Here is a 22,345-nt window from a genome sequence, read left to right on the forward strand (position 1 = left end):
TGCTGCAGACAGCTTGTTTTATCCAGCTCCTTCATTTAACCCCAGATCCTCAAAGGCCACGAAGGGATCTCAGGGTGGGAGCCACGGCTTTGCAAAGAGTGAGGTTCTTCTAATGGGCGTAGTGAAGGAAGCAGACGGTGCTCTCAGCCCTCTGTTTCCCTCCTCGAGCGTGGGGAGCCCGGATGCGACCGCAGCACCGAGAGGAAGAGCCAAAGGCAGCCGAACAAAGGATGATAAAGGCGAAACCTCCCCCTTTGCAAATGGGGCAGCGAAGCCCGAGTGTTTCCCCGAGCTTTGATTCGCCGCTGCCAAGGCGAAGGCGGCCCTGTGGGCGGCGGCTCGGGCGCCGTGAGGGCGGCGGGCCCGCCCCGCTCCCGCCCTGCCCCGCGCGCGCCGCCGTTTGAACGCGGCCATGGAGGGGCTGGCGGCGCTGCCCGACGTGTGGCGGCTCTACTTCCCCTCCGTCCGCGCCGCCACCTTCCGCAACTGGCCCTTCACCGAGGGCTGCGCCTGCACGCCCGAGCGGGTGAGCGCGGGGCCGGAGAGGTGGGGGGTGGGAGCGGGACCGGGAGCGGGCGCTGACGGCCTCCCCTGTGCCTACAGATGGCGGCGGCGGGCTTCGTGCATTGCCCCAGCGAGAACAGCCCCGACGTGGCGCAGTGCTTCTTCTGCCTCAAGGAGCTGGAGGGCTGGGAGCCCGACGATGACCCCCTGTGAGTAGCGGGGGGATCCCTCGGCCTCTGTCCCCATCGACGCCGCCCCGGCCTGCGGGAGAGCGGCTGCGTGTGGCTCCTTGGGCGCTGCTGCCTTCGCCTCTGTTTTCACTTTCTTTCCGCCTCTTTTCAGGGAGGAACACAAAAAGCACTCCGCGGACTGTGGTTTTCTTTCTCTTCAGAAAGAACCTGCTAACCTGACGGTGCAGGAGTTCCTGAAGCTGGACAAAATGCGAATGAGGAAGGCACTTGTACGTACACGGCATCTTTTGTTTGGATTGTTAAGCTGGCCTCGTTCCTTACCACAAGGCTTTGTGCAGAGCGCTTTGTTGCATCCAGGCTCGGGCTGGACCAGCCGGTGTGCCCTTTCCTGGTTCTCAGCCATGCCTTAGGCAGGATGTATCCCACTTTCCCCTTGAAGCTGCACGATACTCGGTGGTAGACAGTAACATATTATTTTTACTCTTTGCAGAAAAAAGAGATTTCTCAGATGGTGACCAAGGTTGAAGATAAAGCCAAGATCCAGCGTTGTGGTATAAAGAATCTGGCCTAGACTGCTGTCTTGTCCATATGCTGCGGCACTGCCCCTGTGACTGAATGGCCGTGTTTCCTGAGGCTGCTTCCAGACTGATATCCCTGAGAAGCAGAGGGAATTCTGCTTCACTCTTCTGAGTCTGCCTGGGAAGTACCTGAGGTTTGATGCATTGCATACATAATCTTTTTCTGCAGGGAGTCTCCTGATTTTCCTGCTGCTTTTTTAAGGATTATTATTTGTGGGTTTGCTTGTTTGGTTTTTTTTTTAAATCCATCTGTTTAGCGATATTGCTGTCTCATACTGGTAACTCTGGTGCTAAAACTTGTATTTCTGATAGGAGTTGACATGCATTTCCATTTTTGTATGGAATACCTGTGCTTTTAGATACTTTGGGACATAGAAAGGAGAAGGAGTTTTAAAAATACTTCAGGGATTTAGGATTGTGGCTAATAACACTGAGCTATACCACATCTCAGTGTGCGTGGTGTTCTTGTAAACTTGTGTTTGTAGTTGGCTGCTTCCTCATGTTGATGCATTTATAAATAAAAGTTGAAGGCAGAACAAAAAAGTAGTTCTGTTCAATTTTCTGGACGATAAGAATCTGACCTTTACTCTAGTGGACTGCTCTGATTTTAACATGAAAAAAGAAAATAAGCTCATCAGTTACAGCTTGCAGTGTTGTTGCTCACATGTCAAACTCTCATAAGCAGTGTTCATCGGGCATTATAGACATTTCAGAGACACTGAAATTTATCTGTGCCTGGGAAGGTTTGGTTTGTCCCTTTGTTTGGAAAGGAAAAGAAAATTTGCAGAATAGAGTGCAGTCAGAGGGGAATTGTGCTCTGAACTGCCAAAAAGGAATGGGGCAGTCTTGGAGACAATATTTGACTGTTACAAGGCCCAAGGCAATCACACAGGGTCGTGGATTCTGCAGACAGAACTGGACACATGTGATCAGGTGCTCCCAAAGTCAAAGAACCTTCAGCTTTATTTGGGAAAAAGTTTGTTGTAATAACACACTGATGAGAACAATGTTCCTGTGTCTCATAAGTTTGTTCAATGTTCTCTATCCAGACTTACTTGGAGCAGTGAAATAACCTTATTATCTCCAGCTGCAATGGCCAAATCCAATGCTGAGTGCCCTGCTGCATTCTTCTTTTGCACGCTTGCATTGCAGCTGTAAATACAGAACACATTGGTTTAAACTGCTTAAATTCATTGCAAGTGACTGCACTTAGTGATGGAGTGGCTTGTAGGTGAATGTTGATGTGGAGTAACTTTGGAATTTCTGGCTGCTCCTTCCCGCAGGGACACGGGGCAGGCTCTGGCCCCCAAGTGGTACCTACCCTAACAGGGCTCGGATGCACTCCTCTCCCTCCAGTCCCAGCAGAACTGCCTCATGGAGAGCTGTGTTGCTGTGTCTGCACAGGAGCAATGAGCAATGCACTTAGTACCTGAGGAAACTGCAAATAAGGCTTAGGAAAATGAATAGGAGGATACAGAACACACAAGAAGTGTGGTAGGCTTTGGTGGGGTTCATCATATTAAGCTGAAGTGGATGGGGAAGGGAACTAAATAGAACGGCAGCTTTTATAGCAGAAGTTATGAGAAATCTTCAAAGCTGGCAACTGGAAGAGGGAGTATGGATACTGTCATTGAAAGGGGCAGATTTGTGGAGGAGAAGGCGGGGTTTAGTTCTCTCTAAAACTGGAGCACGTGTGATTTTTATTTGGTAAAACTTGGAAAGAGCCAAGGCAGAGGATCGGAGCTCACTTACGGCCCTGACTGCTGGTCAATGTCAGCCCCTTTCTGCACCAGAGGGGAGATGGCTCCTGTGTGCTTGTTCAGGACAGCAACTGTGAGGGCAGGGCGCTCCTCCTCGCTCAGGGAATTGGGGTCAGCTCCCTGGAACAGAACAGAAGCAAAGGGGGCTGGTAAAACCAAACAGATTCTTCAGCTTCCACCTTGCTTTTGTATTGTGCCAATTCAAGTTGGCAAATGGGCTTCATGCTCAAGACAGAGAGAGGTTAGAAGTGTGTTGTTTTGCTTTCTTCTGAAAATGTTTGTAATTCTCTAGCTGAAAGCCAGAGTAAATGTGTGTAACAGGAGCCAAATGAAATCCCAGAGCAGAATACAGAGTTTATGCTTGCTTTTGCTATACAGAGGACTTGATCCTAAATTCTAAAACGAATACATTTTTTTTTGTCTTTTAACAAACCCAGAGAAGACTGCCTTATGCACCGACCAAATAGAAATGTGGGGAGAACATCTGTAAATGTAAAACAGGCTCTGTGTTCTCTAAAACGCTCTTTCAATCTTAAGAGTGATATTGCAAGGCTGTTGCTTCCTAATCATCAAGCTGAAGTGCATTCCAGGCTAATATTCGTGCAATAAGCAGCCAAAGAGTTGAAAAAGGAAATTTCAGCAAGTGTAACTTACATCACTGAGCAATTGTTCTATGAAGGTGATTCTTCCTTTCCCAGTCTGACCCAGTTCATCCAGCAGCTGTCTGGACTCCGGCTGTGGAGACAGCCAGGAACATTTCACGCAGGGAAAATACAAGTAGGTGGGTCAGATTCTGCCTTGGAATTAAAGTGCAAAATGCACACAGTGGTATGAATTCAATGTTTCTGAGTCTCATTGTTACTAATCCCTGACTTCTTTGGGAATGTCTTTCTTAACCTGAGCAAGCGTTGGGTTATCCTGGCTAATATCTCACTGCTGAGGTCTTCATTCAGCAAACGTGTCTGCAAATGATTCACTTTACATCAATGCAGGTCTTCAGGGCTGTACAAAGATCTGCTCAGTATACTAAAATTAAACATAGGTACATGTTTAGGAGTAAAGTTTGAAGCTTCCAGAACCTGTGGAACAATTTTCTTTTAAAAATGTGTATGTTTTTGCCTCAGTGAAATTAAATTAGTTTACTAAATCTTAACAAACAAACAATAAAACTTTAAACCTTTTCCTTTTATTTCCTTCCAGATTTCAACCTTTTCTCATTTTGAAATGTGATATGGACATTTCCCATTTGAATTTTTCCATGTCATTACTGACAATCCCTTTAGTAGACTGTTCTTTCAAGAAATTTGGTCTCTACTGGAAGTAAATCTTGCTTCTTTAATTAAACTAGGCCTCTGTTGAGTCAAATGTTGTAAAGTCAAGGGAAGATGACAATATCTGAGTATGATGTTGCTTTCAAAAAAATCTTTTAAGAGAATCATTGCAACAGTCCTTAGGTCTAATGCAGTGTCAAAATTGAATGGGTTCAAAATGAGAGGAAAAAAATCTAATTAAACTCTTAGTAGAAAAGCAAATTACTTACTTTCAGTTCTGAACTAAGTGTCAGTTACCAATGCTCAGGTTTTATATTACGTTGGACTTTTATCCCATGCCCCTAGTCAGGGTTAAGACCTTTCTATTTTAGTGCCCAGATGTCCTCCTTCATGTATTACTGCTCTATATAAATCTTTTTTCCTGTATTTGCAGAAGATACTTACAGAGAGCTTATCTTCCTGTCCCATGAGTGTTCTTGACTTGGTTCTCTTTATTTTGCCTCTTGAATAGAAGAGATTACGATCATCTCTGCCTACCAGAAAGGAAAACAAATGTTAATTCAAAGCAAGGTCAGTATCCTAACTAGAACTTGGAGGAGAAATCTGGAAATAATTTATCCACAATCGAAGCAGTATTTATCAGTTTTCCACATGAGACAGTGATGAAATACTTGTTGTAGTTCATACTGGTTTTAACAAAAGCTTTGCATGGCTCCCAGTGCAGTAACTGCCTCTTGCCAAGCCTCAAACTGGAAGCACAAAGTGGATGAAACTTAAATGTGAATTAAGTATATCAAATGATGCTGTAGGAATTCCTGAATTGTAATGATGACTTTACAACTGGTTGATTTAATGAAAACCTAAGTCCAATATGAGATGCCCAAAATGCTGACACCAGTGGGAGATTGCAGTTAAACAACATTTGTGCATGGATGTATTTTGTAATTTCTCATCTTTGCCAAATACACCAGAGCTAGCAGTCCCTGGCATATTGATAATATTGATATTTATAGTCCCTATTGTAAAAGAGTATGTGAAGCATCAAAAGTTTTAGTGCTATAATGAAAATACTGCTGTGAACTGTGGCTGCAGTTCATTGGTCTTCTCAACATTCCAGGGATGAAGTATTCCCAGGAGTTTTTGAAAGAGTCTGTATATTGCTTAAATCTCAACTCAGACACATTTTGAGACTTAAAAGATCAACTTAAATAGGCACAGACTGTTTGCCTGCCTCGGTCTCTAAGCTTCCAAGCACTACTTCTGTATTCCTGACTGCTGTATTTATGGTCTACTGTAAAGACAGGGAAAATCTCACCAAAATTAGTCTGACTGCTATCCTGTCCATCTGTGACTTCTCTTCCAGCACTCAGGTAATCATTGCTGAACTTCACTGCTTTGTTAGGATGAGTATCCTGTAGAATCATCAAATGCAGGCAGTTATTAATATTTTTATATAATGCTGCTATAATCTTAGTGGCACAATGCTGTTGCATATGAGAAGATATATAGGCTTTGAATATCAGTGTCAGATTACCACAAGACATTATCACAGGTAATTGAACTCTGATTTGAGGCAAAATTGTGTAGCAATTTTTTCTGAACCTTGTGTTAGGTATTTCTTTTGATTTAGAAAAAAAATGTGATACAATGTCACTTAATGAAATGAAGATTTTCATCCAAATCAAAGTTCCTACCACTTGAGAAATTTCACTTCTGAAATGATGTGATACGGCTTTTCAGGCCTCACATGGCAAGGTAAGCTTTCCAAGATTCCACACAAGAGACACAGTCTGAATTTTGGATTTTTGAAATGACAGCTTTTCATCTTTGAAAAGCTGGAAACGTATATGTTGTGGTTTTTGGAAGATGGTAATTATTGAAGTAGAGATTCCAGATTTTGAATAGAGTTAACAGGAGCTCTGATGAAAGTTATCTCCAAACTATTGAAAATTACTAAGCTTAGTATTTAAGAACACAGTTTGCAGGCTGAAGAAAAGCAGGATCTGAGATCAAAAGCTAAGGCATGCTAGAATCATCAAACAACATCAGCTGAAAGAAGAAAGTTAATACAAATAGCAAACTAACAAAATGTGAGATGATAGCACCATAACCATGAAGTCTGGCTTAATCAGGTAAGGATACCTGTTCATCCAGCTCCAACAGAGGAAGAAAGATTCTTTTCTCTGAAGTGATAAGTTAACACACTCTGAACAAAAGCATTTCTTGTTTAGACCTGAATTTAAAATATATCAGCATTACACTGCTCTAGTGAAGCTTTAGACCAGCTGCCTCTCAACAGGCCCCATCCCATGAACTGACCTTGTTTATAGCAGCAAAATTCAATGTAATAGTGACTTCATAGTCATCTTCAGAGATGGTAGCATAATTAATCTTGAAAGAAAGAGCAGCCATTAGTATGTCTCAGCAAAAAAACCCACAGAAGAACTTTTCAGAGTAAGTCTTGCTGATGGTGTTTCTTGTGCAGCCAACGCACAAAATCACACGTGTAGCCTTTGCATACTTGTGGTATTGTGCCAACACTTCCCATGTCAATGAGAAAGGGGCAGGTGTTTTTTTGAGTAACTGGAAATTTCACAACAACTGAAATGCCAAATTAATCCCAAACTGTAATGAGGCTGCATTTCAAGGAAGTTCAGTTGTTCTCCACTGAGATTTTGTAGCTGCATTAAAGGCTGTGTTGTTCTTGGGACTCCCAGATCTAGGAGAACTGGTAGCTGCTTTAGTGACACCAGTCTGGGGAAGCACAGTCAGTATTAAAACTTTGGTACCTTTGTGTATCAATTCCTTGAGGTAAAAAGTCTATGGAAGTCATACAAAAATGAGTGCATGGGGGATCATAAAGAAGTGGAATGAAGATTATATTGCAGCTGGTTGAGAATTTTGAGGTAAGGTTGATTATATTTCTAATCCACATGAAAAACTGAAAAAGCAGAATTAAACCCAGATGGCTGGCATCTGCTTTGAACCATTTCTGTTACTTTTGGGGGGCATTGATTTTTAAGACAATAAACTGACAAAAGGCCAAGAAGAAGCAGGAATAGCCTTCCCTAGGCAACTTTATATATTTCAGGCCTATCCTTTTGAATCCTCTAGCAGAGGAAACAAGTTGCAATGGACTGTACTTCAACTCCATTAAGCAGATATTCTCTTACAGTTGCACTGCAGCTTCTGAAGATCCTGGTGGACAGTAGGTCTCAGTGGATATAGAAATCAGGTACAAAATATCTACTGGAGTGTCTGCTACTTAAGAAGGAGTCCTAGAAGGTTTTTACTTTCTTACTGTATAAAAGCAGCTGAGCAAAGGTTTTCTTACTCCCCTTATAACTCTTAGGTGAGAGAGTAGGAATTGCCATTGGAAAAAAAGCAGAAAAAATTCTCCAGGAAAAGGCTGACCAAAAAATGAAACTACCAAACAAGACAAATGACATATACAAACAGGTCAACATCTAAAGAAAAGGGAGGCATTTATTTTTCCAGTGTTTATGTAGCAGCCACAATTTATTTTTCATGACTCTCCATAGGAAGATATTACTCACAAGCTCCTTCCTACCTTTCCCATATGAGGTTCTCCAATCAGTGTTCTGAATTCAAGGTTGTTCTGGGCATAGCTTCTAACATGAGCACAAACATGATCCAGCTGTTTTCTCCAGCAACCTGTTCATAGGGAGTTGAGCAGGAGAAAAATCCTTAAAATGTGATTAACATTCCTTCTAGTCAAGTGATGGAAGATTCAAAGATAACATAATTTCACTGAGATAAAAAACCAAAATATGCTGTAGAAAATTCTTCTTATCAAGAAAATGAGAAGGAAGTTACACCCTAAAAAGCCAGTTGAAACACTGTTTTATCCATAGTTATAATTCATCCTTAGGGCCCTCTATTCACAACAAAGCCATGTCTTAGAATGATCCTTAGGAGTCAAAACTGATCCTATGTAAAGGGAAAATCTCACACTATTCCAGATCATAAGAAAAGAAAATAGTAAAATATTACAGTTAAGCAATTATGTATTATTGAGCTCAGTGGATTTGGGATAACTGACAGGGCAACAAGCCAAATCTGAAAACTGCAAACACCCAAACTCAGGATACCCATTCTGGTCTGTGTAAATTATCCTCCAAATAAATTCCTTTCAATTATATGAGTGAGAGCATATTAAAAGCTTAAGCATTCCTGCTCTTTTGCCTGTCAGGATCTCTGGGCAAGAGTCAGCATTCCTTATGCTGATACAGGGCACAAAACATGAGAGGCTGAATGTGCCTGGATTAAAAATTCATTTTAAGCCATTGAGAGCTTTTGCACCTCCTCTCCCGGCAATTCCAGAACTACATTTTGTTTTAAACTGAGAAAAAAATAAAAGGACTTGTTCTCATTTTTAACTGATTGTTTTCAGGATCTGGCTAATTTTCTTTTTTAGCATCCACATGGGAAGTACAGAGCATGATTCATTTTGTTGTAAATAAATTATGTAGGCTTGACAACCTCATTTAACTTACACAATGCAGCTGCTCTGACCTTATCCTTTCCTTCATGTTAAGTGAAGCTTAAAACAGAGAAAAGAGACCAAGCCAGAAGAAAAGTGCTGCTCTGGCTTTTAAAAGACAAAGCAAGGGCACAAAGAGTTTTGTGCTTAGAAGACTCAAGGTTGAACTGGTATGACAAACTAAACCAACAAATCTTACTTGTTAAGCAGCTTTAAATGAATAGAAAAAGAAGGATCCACAAAACAACATAAATTGTTCCCTGCTGTGGTCTCATATGCAAAAACTAATACAAATTGAAAGTAGTGTTTAAAACATCTAAAATAGAGTATTTGGTGAGTGATCTCTCCATAGAAATCAGTATTACATGCAATAAAGTGGTTCATAACTAGCCCAGATCCCCAGATTTTATTTGAAAAAAATTCAGATGATCAAGTACATACTCTTACATGGTTGATGTTTTATTAGATCTCAGAGGATTTTTGGCAAACCCATTGATGGAATATTTGAATCCATGCTGCCAATAGCAGACTACACCTGTATTATACTGATTTAACCTTTGTTACAGTAGAAAAGGAAAATTCTTCTTTGTAAAATTTACCTGGTAAATGTCTTGCCTCTTGTTTAAAACAGACTGAAAGTACAGCAAAAAAAGAAACAGTACACACCACAGGATTAGTGTTTTGGTGCTGCTGTTGTTTGCTCCTCTCTTAACTGTTTAGTATTTTTTTTTTAATCTTCACACATGAAAAGAAGGTTAGTTAATAGTTGACATTGTCAATAAATAATAATGTCCACCATTTTATTTAATCACTTGTACTAAAAAACTTTAATATCAAATGTCTAATCCTGTTTCGATTGAAGAAATAATGGTCATATTTGGCATATATAGACAAGATTTTCCTGAGTGCGTGGTCTTGTTGATACAGATAGTTTCAAGCCACGTACCCAACTCAGCATGAACTGACTGTACGAGACATTTATTGATTTATGGAATGAAATAAGTTCCTCAGTCCAGAATACATTACACAGTGCAACTTAACAAAATTACCTCTGCTAAGTGGATAAAAGTGAGAAGAATTCAAAAGCAGCTCAAAATTTCTTCTCAACCTTTCCCAGTGATGGCGGTTCTTATTCATAAGTCAAGAACTGTACTTCTGTGTTACTTTGGTTTTTTTCTTAGCACTATTAGGGGCCAATCCTTTTTTATCTCTGACTAAATTGAGAACGTCCCTGACATGTTGAGTCAAGTGTTGTATTTCCTACAGTGATGCCTAAGAGAACATGTCACGTTTCAGAGGAAGGGAGAAGGAAAACAGATTTCCCCAGTGATTATTTTAAAAATCAGAGTCCATCTGAATACAGATACACAGAGTCAAAAGAGGAAATTCTAACATTCATTAGCAACCTTTACTACTCAATAGAAAATTAATTCTGATAACAGCCTGAGGAGTTGACCATCTGATTGCTGAAGAGAGCTAGATGAGAAAGTGGATCTAAAAGAGTAACTGCTCCTCCAAACCAGGGTTTGGTACTGTAATGATTTAAAATTAAGTCATTCTATGGATTGCCCAGCTGGACTGTCCTGTGAGATTAAAGACAATTTTGTCCACTCAGCCATTTATTAGATTCCTAATTAATACTGATGGACTGTCTTCAAGGGTTTGGGATCCAGATCAGCTGAAGATTTCTCAGGATAGTAAAACTAAAACCTGTAAAAATGGCAAGCATTTAATGACAGCAAACAGTCAAGTGATTCCACAAAGAACAAAGTGACCACAAAACTCACTGTGAGAGGAAGTTGTCTGCTGTAATGTTACTGCTCCTACTGTACTCTGTGAAACACTCTTCAATGAGTGATGTCTTCATAATGCTATTAAGAATCCCTTCCTCTAGTTTAGTTTTTTTTTGCTTCTGAAGCTTCTATAATTTATTCCACAACAGCACCCCAAACAAGTTCCTCATGTAGACACAGTTCCATCATATTTTCAATAGCGCTGATCACCTTTGTTTCAGAGTTTTTTTTTATCAATATCCTTGCAGGTGCCATCACAGCTCTACCTGAACTTCACATGGCAGGGGCTGGGGAGGGTGCTGGGAACTGGGAGCTGTTCACTGGTTTCCAATTCAAATACAGGACACCTGCCTCCAGTCTTGTGGGATTTGAAGAAACCAAACTGCTACCAAATTAGTAAGGCTGCCCAATTTTGATACTGCTTAAAGCTTTCTTTTAGCTATTGGTGGAGATCAGTGATTGAATTCTAAGGCAGCGCATTTACAAGCGACTGGTGGAAACACAGACTTGTAAAGTCTGTGTAAATCTATGGAAATCAGTGTCCTACTGATGCCACATTCCATAAGCTATAATATTTTCAAGAAAAAAAGCAAGGTCATAAATTGTTTAGAAATCATAAAATCAGAACTACTAACCTTTTCCAGGACTAATGGCTGTCAGGAGAGGCTTATGATCACTCATCTTCTCCAGCTTTTCTTTTTGTGAAATCAGCTCAAGCGCCTTTTTTTCCAACAGTTTGCTGGATGGGTAAAAAAGTCCAGTGGTTTGGGTTCCTTTATCTTTTCTTTCTGTTAGTTCTGCCCTTGATTTGGGTAAGGAAACAGGAGAAGGTAACCAGGCAACTTGAGCCTGTAATTGTTTTGCCTGTGGGGAGTGGAGGAGAAGGGAAAATGTAAGTAATATAGATATAATTCAATGCTTACAAGCATAACTGACCAGAACAGCACACCAAATTGTAAGGGAATTAAAAAGCTAACAGGAAGAATAATTAACAATTTTCACAATTTTAATTACTAGTCTGTAACAACAATGCAACGTATCACAAATATTCAAGCAAAATCTAAATTCTTCATGATTGACAGGGGATGTGTATGCTTTCCGAGAGCAAAAGCTGGCCTTGCTAAGTATTGGACTCTTTCTTGAAACAGTTTTTAAAAAACTACTACATTTTTGTCAAAGAACACCTTGTATCAGCAGACCACAAATAATTCCCAGCCAAAAAGACAAAAGTACTTAAAGAGCTAAGACTTCTGTAAGGCTGATTGTTTCTCACTTTGCCATCTAGAAAGAGGCTGGATCAAGGCCTTGGGCAGAAGCTGCTTTTCAGCAAAACGCAAAACAAACATTTTTGCCCTCCTTGTGCTCCCAGCCCACAGCATTGTCCCAAGGAAATGAATGGAGCTGTGCTGATCCATACCCTCAATGGAGAAGCCTCTGAACTGAGCTCAAGCTGGGGTTTGTAACACTGTATGTCCTACCTCAGAGGATGCCAGTGAGTCCCCATGATCCATGGGACTGCCAGCAGAGCTCTGTCTGGATGGGGGCTCTATGTAGACACCACAACAAACGCAGAAGCGAGCATAGGGCTGGTTGCTGGTACCACACTTGGAACAAGTAAAGTAGGATGGAGGAGGTCCAGGCTGGAAAGGTCAACACAATCAACACAACGTTTCTCACTAGAGAAGCACAGGATGAATGACTCAGGAATGATAAGAGCAGAGAAATGAAATAAAAGGAAGTAAAGTACCACCCCAAGTGCTCCAGTGTAGTACAGGACTAATGGTTATTTATGCTTATAGGAGTGTTTAAAATTTTATGTGCATGCAGCTCACAGAGAATAAATTCTCCTTGATTGTGATCTTAGGTAGAAGCACTGTACAAGGAGAAATTGTTTACATTGATTGTAACTCTACTGAGCAGCACTAAAGTACTTGTCCTTACTGAAGTTAAGGAAGCATACAGTCTAAACAATTGCTTGTTTTGTATCATATCTGGCAATTACCTGTATAGGTGATTAGAGCCCAGAGTTGTTATGGGGAAAACTTGCATTGGGTCAGCCTATACTTTAACCTTTGATGGTAAAGTTACTTTGCCTGAGCACAGGGCTGTTGCATCTCAGCTGATGCAATGATCTGGTGCTTGTTGACCCATTTGTTTGCAACTCTAAACCTTTGGGTCACTGACTGATGTAGGGTCTTCTAAGCTGTTTATTTTTCCATACATATTCCTCTGTGCTCTAAGCGAGTATCTTGATAATAACAGTGTTTGCTGACTGACAGGAGTTTTGCCCAGAGAAGTGTGACATTGCTGCAGAGAAGCAGCAGCAGGTTTGCCTCCAGAGACAGCAGGAGCACGTGCCTTGGCCCCACACCAAGCACAGAAGCAGGCGTCGCTCTCGTTCACACCGTTGCATTTTGAGCACCGAGCTGCCTTCCTTTGCTGGCCCTGCAGAGGTGGGCAGGAGTCTCCTCCAAACACAGGCTGATAAAACAAAATAAGCATTTGGGAAAAAATGCTCCTCATGAAGGAAGGTCCTAATATGGGGCCTAATAACAACAAGCCTAATAACGGGAAAGAGGAAAGCAAGCTGCTCTGACAACATAAAGTAATAGTCAGCCTAAAAGAATTATTGCAGTTTAGAATGAGCAAGAGAGTGACTTGGATCTAATTTTGTTTTTCATTACAAAACCATGGTAAAATGTATCATTAATTAATTTGAAAATATTTTTAGCAGAACTAGCAACAACAAAAATTCTTTTCAATGGTGTGCTTTTAAACTAAGTATTTATTAATGGAGCCCTATGTATAAGTACAGATGAAATTAAGATGGAGGCTCCTCTCCTGACAAACTTGCATTTTCAAATCCAGCACACAATTTTCTTTGTACCTTTCTTTTTGGTGGTATGGCAGAGGGAATGTGTTCAGGCAAGGAGTTCCCTCACACTTTGGAATTTGCTGCATAATTTTTTTTTTCACTCTTCTGCCTTGTGCAAATTATATATTACCCAGCTTTTCTACAACTAACTTATCTGAGTAAGCAAAAGAAAACAGGTTTTTCATCTGAAACTTCTAGACCTTAAGTACAGATCCCAGTTACGGCACATAGGACTTAAGAATGTTATGTTTAGCTTTGCCTTAAGGTTTATGCAGTTTATTTTCTCTACAAGTCAGGCATATGGATAAGGGACAGAACCCAGAAAATCATTTTGATTACACCATAAGAGCAAGTAAGCAAACACAAAATAGCCCTGTTTGAATTTGTGGCCTGCAGTCCTGGTTTAGAGGACAGGTGTTGGCTAAGAAAGGCAGGAGCCTCTGTTTGAAATGGAGAACGTAAACCCCCTCCCTCCAAATCATTATAATTTTGAAATTAAGGGGCTCTCAGGCAAAGATATGGGAAATAGGAATAACAGTTCTTTACTAGGGAAATTAAAATAGAAATACAGTATTACAAAGAACAAACCTAGAACACTGTCAATACTATTATCACTTATTAATCACTATTATTAGTAAATTTTCTGATTAATAATTCTTATTAAGCATTTAACTTTCTCAGCTAATACAGGTCTCACATTCAAGTCACATGCCTAACAACCTATGCAGCTACATATTATCTACACACATGTCTGCATTCAGTGAAGCAGCCAAACATATTTATCTTAGGTAAGTACAGAATCCTACTGAAATTCACTTTTAAATGGCACTTATGTGGCTACACAAGACTTTAGCCTCTAGCTATAGCCAGTTTTAGAGCTCAGCCTGTTAATCATCATAATCAGAAGACTTTAACTTTCAAACCATTATTTTTGTATTTACTACAACCTGGAGAATTTTTCATTTTTCATATAGGACTTTTCAGAACTGAAAATAAAATTCTTCTAAGGAACCAGTCTAAACCGGGAGTTGAAACAGAAATTTTAGGGGTAATATTTTAGTGGTTTTCTCACCTCTGTGAAGAGTCACAGCCAAATACAAGCCTGCTAGCTGTGTGCATGTAGAAAAAGCAGCAAGTGGAGATAAGAAAAATAATGTAAAAGTGGAGATATGAAAAATAATGCAAAAGTGTATTCTATTTTCAGAAAATAACTGAAATCAGTATGAATGATGTTCCTATGTATATACTCAACTTTTCTATTGCAATTGAAAGTAATCCGGACACAAACAAGATTCCCTTGGAGTCAAGACTACTCATTTTCTAAGAGCCTTCTGAGCTTTCTCAATGGCATTCACAATCCTGACTTCCATGTCAGAAATTTGAAGGTATATGAGACACTTCTGTTTAGTTGGGCATATGGGGTAGAGTTTCTGTGGGAGAACTGGGCTTAAATATGATATTGGGGAGAAAATCTCTGCTTTGGTAGTACAGGGACAAGGGGACATGTCTTCAGTTTTCCAAAGAGAAAGGATGTTCTGCTGTGGTTTGATTCACCCAGTGTGATTGAAGTCTTACCATCTGTACTTCAGGCAGCTTGCTCTCACAAGTTGCACAGTGTTTATGGTGAAGAGGATTTCCTGTGCCACACACCTGACAAATGAGTTTGCCCTTTTAAACAGAGAGAAAATGCATTTCACATAGTATTTGAAAACTGTCAACAAAGAGACAAAGAAGAAGACTTGATCTTACAAAGTGCTGTGGTTATTCAGCCCTGCAGATAGAACATATCATTCAAGTCTTGGCTGTTTCACACTTTGGTTAGGCCATGTTGCCTGCTTATCACATGGGGACTATTTTTTTTTTTTAAATTATGGTATAGTTTCCTCAGGAGATTCAGTATCAATATCTCCAGGTCTTTGTATACTCTGGTTTCAGTTTGCTTAGTCACTATACTTACAAAATCAGACAGCCCAGTATCTGCATAGACAATTATTAACAATAATATAATACCATAAAACTATGAGGTGCCTTAAAAGACCTCTGGTGGTGAGTTGACCCTGGCTGAAGACCAGGTGCCCCCACCAAAGCTGTTCTATTACTCCCCTCCTCAGCTAGACAGATGAGAGAAAATACAATTAATGGCTCATGAGTTTAAGGGCAGGGAGAGATCACTCACTGATTACTGTCAGGGGAAAAACAGACTCATCTTGGGCAAAGTCACTGAATTTATTACTATCAAATCAGAGTAGGAAAATTAGGAATCAAACCAAATCTCAAAAAACATCTTCCCCCCACCCTTCCCTCCCTCCTGGACTTAATTTCTCTCTTGATTCTCTGTTTCCTGCCCTCCTCAGCAGCACAGGGAAATGGGGCTTATAGTTAGCTCATCACGCATTGCCTCTGCTGCTCCTTCCTTCTTAAGGGAAGTGTGTCCATGTCTTTCTTCTACTGGGGAACCTTTAATCCCTTTTTCCATCCAAGCTGTTTTTAATCTAACTCTTAAAGCTGTCCATAATGTAGTTATACAAAGCCAGGTTGGATCAAAATATTTGTAATGAAGTCATCTGCAAGAAAAATGCACACCTGGAGTTAAATATTTTGTTTTACTTATTCTCAATTACCTTTATACAGATGCTGTTTTGGGGCTGCAGCTGTGGAGCTATTGGTGACTCACAGATGATGCAAGTGGGTGTATTCATTGGCACAAGATGTCTGCATTCAAGGCACGGTGCCATCTAAGGGGAAAGCCACATTACGTTTATGTTAAGGACCACAATGAGATCATTAAGGTTATCATGAGATTTCATTATTTTCCTAGCTGGAGTCTACATCAGCAGCAAGGTCACTGGAAACACAGCAATTGACAGCAACCGATGCTGATATTGATCCTTAAAGCTTGAAGAATCATATTGAGAAAATATTAATATATTTGGAAAGAGCGTGCCAGAAAGGTATTAAGGTAATTTTCAATAAAATTAAAATGCTACTATACAATATAAAATATAGTAGGACTGGCAGTCGCTGTGGTCCTTGAGGGGACCTGTGAGAAGGCTTCCTTTCTGTTTCCAAGACTAAAATGACAATCCTGTTATTCCACTGTCACCCACTTCATACAGGTAGTTGAAATTTTCCTAATTATGAACCTAATCTAAAGGGGTGATGAATCTTGCCCAGACCAGACAACTTTCGGATGATAAAGGGTCCACTGCTAAAGGTAATGAGCAGAATAAAGAAAATACAGCAAAACTTTCAAATGAAAGTGTGGGTAGGTAACACATTTGCCAGCACTGACTGTGTAACTTGCAGAGGCTGTTGTTCTGTCCAAGGATGATGTGTGGATTGCTATGTTGTTTTGCTGACCTGTGTTCCTTCAGGGAGTGGGAAGCACTGGACTGGCACAGGGGGGATAGGAGATCCACATTTCTGGCAGAAGTGCGCCAAGGGCTCGGACAGGCGAGGAGCAGAACAATGTGCACATCTGAAAACAAGAGTAAACTGGCTGAGCTTGGTTCAGTATTGCACTGCAGCATAGTAATGAATTATCTAGAACTTGCTGTGACAGAACTTAGGCTACTGATTTCTCAGTTGTGGTTTCCAAGCTGTGGTGGAACACCAGACCATGCCCCAATGTCCATGATACGGAGTTCTGAACTCCGCATAGCTTTGCAAGGTAGAAAGCCCTCTGGCTACCATGGAGTTTCAAACTTTCCTCCTCATCATGGGAGGCAAACAGGTTTCCTGACAGGCAGTCTGTGTCAGGCCTCAGTGCTGCACCATGGGCAGCCACTGATGCAGATCACAGAACCTCTTCAATACAGGTAAGTATTAGTGTTCTGTGGGACTCTCCAGCAAGCAGTGTTCACCTACAGCACTGAACGTGTACTGTAATTTGAAAAGAGTTTATCCTGTGATCTTATGGGTGTTAGGAGTCTTTCTAAGGGATGATAAAACAGCTGATAACTGACAGCTGAAAACTACATTTGAGAAACAGAATTTTCAAAGTCCTTCCTAGATTATACTCTCCAGTTATAAGCCAATGTCTGTCTTTGCCTTCCTAATTTTTATAGCAGCCCACGATGTTATCAGCTTGGTTGCAAAAGGCTCAGATGCTTTCCAAAGGACAAATATATTAAAAGAAGTCACTTACTTAAGGAAATCTGTTTTGCTCCAGATCCTTGACACCTGTGTGCTTGCTAAGCTTTTCTGGCTAGTCACTGCAGAAGAACTTGCAAACTGAAATAGAGGTAATCCTTTAGGCTTTAGTAAGGAAATTTTGCAAAATGCATATAAAGATAAAAAAATTAGCTACAGATGTAATTTGAAATGAACTGCACTGAAATGCACTGTTTGAGGGGTACTTACTATCCTTGATTCCCCTACTAGCTGCATTAAGGACCCACGGTGGCTTCTGATAAAAATAAAAATCAATGCCTTGCTACATATACTTATACCACAGCATTATTGAATACTGAGTTTTAAATATTAACTTACCAACAAACAGCAGTAAGTATTTGCTAACTGCAGATTCAGGAATGTATTAGAAGATAATTAGTAGGAATGCAGTCAGTGTTGATTTCCTTTGCCTGGTTTTGTCCATACTGACAACTCCTATAGGGCACTCCTATTCCAGTGCATCATTACCATTACATTTAAATCAGGACTGTAGAATGCAGGCAAAGGCATTAATAGCTGAGAGAGATCACAAATCTTCACCTCCTCGTTTTTTAGACCTGTCCTGAAGATGGCTTTGTATGGTTTTCTTCAGCCTACCCCTTTGCTCACCTGCAATGACTCAATTGGTTGTGCTGAGGTGGATTCCTCTCTGTGCTCTGTGGCTCCTAAATGACTGGCAAGGAGCTGAGGTCCTTGAGGTGACCTGTGAGAAGGCTTTCTGTCTGTTTCCAAGATTAAAATTACAATCCTGTTATTCCAGTGTCACTCACTTCATGCAGTTAATATATATCTGAACATGAATGTTACACACTCTTGCTAAGCATAATTAAAAACATATTTGGCATCCACATTTTGGGTTCAAATAAGCTGCATGGAATTACAGGGAATTAAACTAGAAGAAACCCCACATCTCTCTGACAGAGCTTACTTTTGTGTTTTAATTTATTTACAGTTTTCTTCCTTCCTGCATGCTCAAAAACCCCCGGCTCCTACAAGTAAATTAGTGAGTAAACATTGATACAATTTCCTGCTCTAAAACAATCCCACTGCTGTTGCCATGGAAGAAGAGGCTTTATCTACAGAGAAAATCTGGGTGAAGCTTTCATTTCTGCTTAGTGTATTTATTTTGGAATCTTACTGCAAGCAAACATCAGTAAAGAAACTCTGTAAAGGGTTTGTCATCCCATCAATTTAACAGCATTTTCTGGCACAAAGGAAAACACAGACAGGGCCTTGTTGTGTTGCTGAGAAATGAATGATGTTTTAATACATTTTTAAGAAGTCATGTGAAATATATGGAAGGTAAATTTTGTTCTCTATTTGCAGTGTTGAGCAATTAAAACTGGAATTTCCAGAAGTTGTTCTGTCTTCTGAGAGGGTTTTAAAATTACCCACATTTTACAAGTGATAAAAGAGGAAAACTCTACACTATTTTCTGCTAGAACAGAAGACTATCTCAGATATGAAGAGATACTGTACCTTGAAGGTCTTGGGGTGTTTCATCCCAGGCAGGTTTGGTTTCCACATTCAGTCTATTCTTCCTAGGTTTTGTATCAAATGTTCCATCTTCCTTATTCTAAAATGTAATTCCATTTGAATTCCAAATAAAATTTTTGGTTTTTCTCTAATCCTCTCTTGCTATAGTTATTTGTTAAAATTTTAAAAGTACATGCTTAAGGTATTTATTTTCAATGGAAGCATTTGAAAAACTTAACTTATAAATGTATTATTAAACTATGTGACCTCAGTCATAAAATACTACTGGGGGGATGAGGGGGGAGTGTCCCCTTGAAATTTTAATATTACAAAAAAGGACCAAAGCAGCAAAGATGGGCAAACAGAGAAAATAAGTTATGTGAACAAAACTGGCAATCAAAGCTTAATCTCTGTATAATATCATATATAAAACATTTTATACTCGCACAAGAGGTTATAATTTCTAAAACTTACCTGTGCAACTATGTCTCTTAGGAAATTATTGTCATCATCTTCCACGGGTAAAAAGGTTTTTGGTTGCTGGTACTCTACCACAAACACCTTTGTCACAATTGAACTCTCCCTGTAGTCCCTGAAAATCAATATTCACAAAGCTAAGAACCTGCCACAGACCTGTGTGCTGCAACAAAAAAACACTGATGGATGTGGCTTATTAGGTGGAACATCTCTTCCAAGCTTGCCAGTCATTATTGTGGCAGGATCCTGAGCAATATTTTTTATAAACAACTGTTATTCTCTAGTACCTATTAAATTATAACAGTGGATTGAAATTGCTGTAAATGTCCAAACCACTCTTTCATTATTTATTGTCATTATAGTGAATCTCTGAAAATGTCTTAAGAAAAACAGACTGAAAAAAAAGTGTTAATTTGGGTAATGATAGCAAGAAAATAAACATTGGCCTAGGTTTTGTGTGTTATATAATGTTGTTACATTCCAGTGCAGACACAAGCACAGGTTGGCTGCTGGTGCTGCTAACAGGGAACAGCAAACACAAATCTTCTAGTGGAAGGTTCTGCTCCCTTGGAAATAAAAGATAATGCAACACAGTACAGACGGAGACTTTATGTGTCCTCTCTCTGCCTCAAAGCATGAAGTTAGTTTGGACAAAGTCAATGGCTATGCAGCAAACCCCAGTTTTCTTTCTATGTATTGTACTTTTGCTTCACCCAATGTTGTACCTAAGCTGTGAGGTTCAGCATTCTGTGATCCTTTGGGAGAAACAAAGCAAATTCCTGGGAAGACCAGCTTCTATAAATCCACTGAACCACTGGATGACCCCAGAAAACACCACCCTGGTTTCTCACTCCAAAGGATGAGCTCTCAGGACAGTACATCAGCTTCTCACCCACAGCTCCCAGGAACATTGGACAGCCACAGCCCAGGAGATAACATCCAAGAGTTAATCCTACCACACAAACACTTGATGGATAAAAATCATCTTGAGAAAGCCCAGTCAGTGCTATTCATGGGGATTATTTAGATGGCAAACTGCTCGGGGAAAGGCTCATCTCTCACCTGCAGGGTATGGAGTGTTTTAGACAACACAAGCTATGTCTGTCCCTTGCCAAAACAGGACTAAAATAAAACAAAACAGGGTACTCACTTTGTAACTGCCAGGGCCTTGACCATTATTTTCCCCACTGGTAACGTGATGGGACCCTTATACTCCAATGTGTTGCATATCCCATAGCCAGGTTTCCAAACGAGTTCTGGTTTACTTCCATCTAAAGTGTAATAAATAGAGGCCCCGGGTGTATCTGAAAGAAACAGAAAAAGTAATTCCTCAGACTGGCCTTGGAAGCAATTAAGACTGCTAACACATATAACTTTTATGTCAGTAATATTGTTTGCATGCATAAAATTACATGCAAATATGTTTGGTACCTCAAACTCATTGGTTAATTTGATAATTAACACTTCAAAAACAGTAATTAAATGCGAAAAAGTATAAAGACCAAATGTTTCAGATGGACACATAAGTAAAGGTTGGAGATGGAGTTAAAGCTTGTTCATACCTGATTTTATTTCTATGAGAGTATTTGTGTCTATTTCCCGTTGAGCTTTCCCTGGAGGTGGGATTCGAAGTGGGATGATCTGAGGAACTAAGACAGAGCCAGCTGTCATTTTTCTCAGCCGTGATCTTTAAAATAGAAAAGTAAAAAGGCAGACAATAATTTTCCTAGAAAGAATAATGCACTGAGAAATACAGTCTTTTAGCATGCCTCCTTGTCTTTGTTTCTCTTAAAAGAAGAACACTGGATTCTGTAAACCATCCTGTGACTGTGATTCTGTGTGTTTGAGCTAGAACAGCTTTAACACCACCTGTCAGTGATACCCTAATCATGTCAGATGTGAAACCAGCCTCGTCCCACTATGGCCACCAGGATAAGTGCCAGATACCCTGAAAAGGACTAAAGGAAAAAAGCTATTTCTTAAGCTTATGCCAGTTATTGTGTGAATCAAGAAAATATCCATAAAACAGGTGCCAAAGCCGATTTATCCTGATGTACATAGTTATTATCATGTCATGTAACTCAAGAATGACAAATTGCATTTGGATATGATGACATTTTACAAAAGAGAGATGTATTCCAGATATTGGGAATTGATGCAGGAAACCCGTCTGTGCTACAAGGATTTGGTTTGGTAACCAGCCCTGCAGCGCTCCAGAAACAGCTCTTGTGCTGCTCATCCATGCAGGCAGTGAGGGACACCCCCCGCCCTCTCAGGGCAATCCGTCCCGGTGCTCAGTCACCCTCGCAGGGAAGCAGTGAGGTGGAACTTCCCGTCTCGCGGATTCCCTCTGTTGCTTCTTGTCCCATTTTTGGGCAGCACCGAGCCGAGCCTGGCCCATCCTCTCGCACACACCCACCAGCCACGGGCGGATCAGATCCTCACCTGCCCTAGGGGGGCTGACAGCCTTTCCCTCACGATCCCCCCTGCTCTTGGCACACCTGCACCAGAGGCACGCGGGGCTCCGCTCCAGACTTTTGGGACAGCATCCCTGGCGGGACGCACGCAGCCCGGCGCGGCCACGTCCCGCTCCCCGCCCCGCCACGGCTTGGTCCTCACAGCTCGCCCCGCTCCACCCCTGCTGTCTAGGCCCTGCTCACCGCGGCGGATCCCGCTGGATCCCGTCCTTCCCCCCGTGTTTCCAGGGACGCCGCGCACCCGCCGCCCATTGGCCGTTGCGTAG

The 22,345-nt window shown here is 40.8% G+C and overlaps 2 protein-coding genes across 5 annotated transcripts; one reads left to right on the forward strand and one right to left on the reverse strand.

Moving 5' to 3' along the window:
* The first annotated feature begins 382 nt into the window (after positions 1 to 382).
* On the forward strand, positions 383 to 1,853 carry LOC116994158 (baculoviral IAP repeat-containing protein 5-like). Its single transcript, XM_033055638.2, has 4 exons — positions 383 to 526; positions 604 to 713; positions 847 to 964; positions 1,186 to 1,853. The coding sequence occupies exons 1-4, from the start codon at positions 413 to 415 to the stop codon at positions 1,264 to 1,266; spliced, it is 423 nt and encodes a 140-aa protein (XP_032911529.1). The 5' UTR covers positions 383 to 412; the 3' UTR covers positions 1,267 to 1,853.
* A 349-nt stretch (positions 1,854 to 2,202) lies between these two features.
* On the reverse strand, positions 2,203 to 22,316 carry DZANK1 (double zinc ribbon and ankyrin repeat domains 1). 4 transcript variants are annotated; one of them, XM_033055635.1, is made up of 21 exons: positions 22,263 to 22,316; positions 21,165 to 21,289; positions 20,753 to 20,906; positions 19,600 to 19,717; positions 19,129 to 19,225; positions 18,259 to 18,371; positions 17,624 to 17,709; positions 16,837 to 16,954; positions 16,098 to 16,211; positions 15,052 to 15,144; positions 12,960 to 13,082; positions 12,080 to 12,241; positions 11,237 to 11,465; positions 7,876 to 7,979; positions 6,624 to 6,695; positions 5,620 to 5,716; positions 4,749 to 4,837; positions 3,688 to 3,768; positions 3,026 to 3,153; positions 2,595 to 2,669; positions 2,203 to 2,425 (listed from the first exon to the last, which is right to left on the reverse strand). In XM_033055635.1, exons 2-21 carry the CDS (start codon positions 21,271 to 21,273, stop codon positions 2,305 to 2,307), a joined length of 2,283 nt encoding a protein of 760 aa, XP_032911526.1. In that variant the 5' UTR covers positions 21,274 to 21,289; positions 22,263 to 22,316; the 3' UTR covers positions 2,203 to 2,304. The 4 variants fall into 4 exon arrangements, with proteins under 4 accessions (XP_032911526.1, XP_032911525.1, XP_032911527.1 ...); XM_033055634.1 differs by lacking the exon at positions 22,263 to 22,316 and adding an exon at positions 22,048 to 22,136; XM_033055636.1 differs by lacking the exons at positions 12,960 to 13,082; positions 22,263 to 22,316 and adding an exon at positions 22,048 to 22,136.
* Positions 22,317 to 22,345: the final 29 nt, after the last annotated feature.

The sequence above is a fragment of the Catharus ustulatus genome, chromosome 3 (genome assembly GCF_009819885.2).
Source record: "Catharus ustulatus isolate bCatUst1 chromosome 3, bCatUst1.pri.v2, whole genome shotgun sequence".
Lineage (NCBI taxonomy): Eukaryota > Metazoa > Chordata > Aves > Passeriformes > Turdidae > Catharus > Catharus ustulatus.

Excerpts from the sequence above, each read along its gene's own strand:
- DZANK1 (XM_033055635.1), bottom strand. The coding sequence starts at position 21,273 with ATGACAGCTGGCTCTGTCTTAGTTCCTCAGATCATCCCACTTCGAATC. Across the intron at positions 3,769-4,748 it reads GACAGGAAGATAAGCTCTCT|CCGGAGTCCAGACAGCTGCT; the intron begins GTAAGTATCTTC and ends CTGTCTCCACAG. Across the intron at positions 2,670-3,025 it reads ATTGACCAGCAGTCAGGGCC|ACACAGCAACACAGCTCTCC; the intron begins GTAAGTGAGCTC and ends GCTCCTGTGCAG.
- LOC116994158 (XM_033055638.2), top strand. The coding sequence starts at position 413 with ATGGAGGGGCTGGCGGCGCTGCCCGACGTGTGGCGGCTCTACTTCCCC. Across the intron at positions 714-846 it reads GAGCCCGACGATGACCCCCT|GGAGGAACACAAAAAGCACT; the intron begins GTGAGTAGCGGG and ends GCCTCTTTTCAG. Across the intron at positions 965-1,185 it reads TGCGAATGAGGAAGGCACTT|AAAAAAGAGATTTCTCAGAT; the intron begins GTACGTACACGG and ends TACTCTTTGCAG.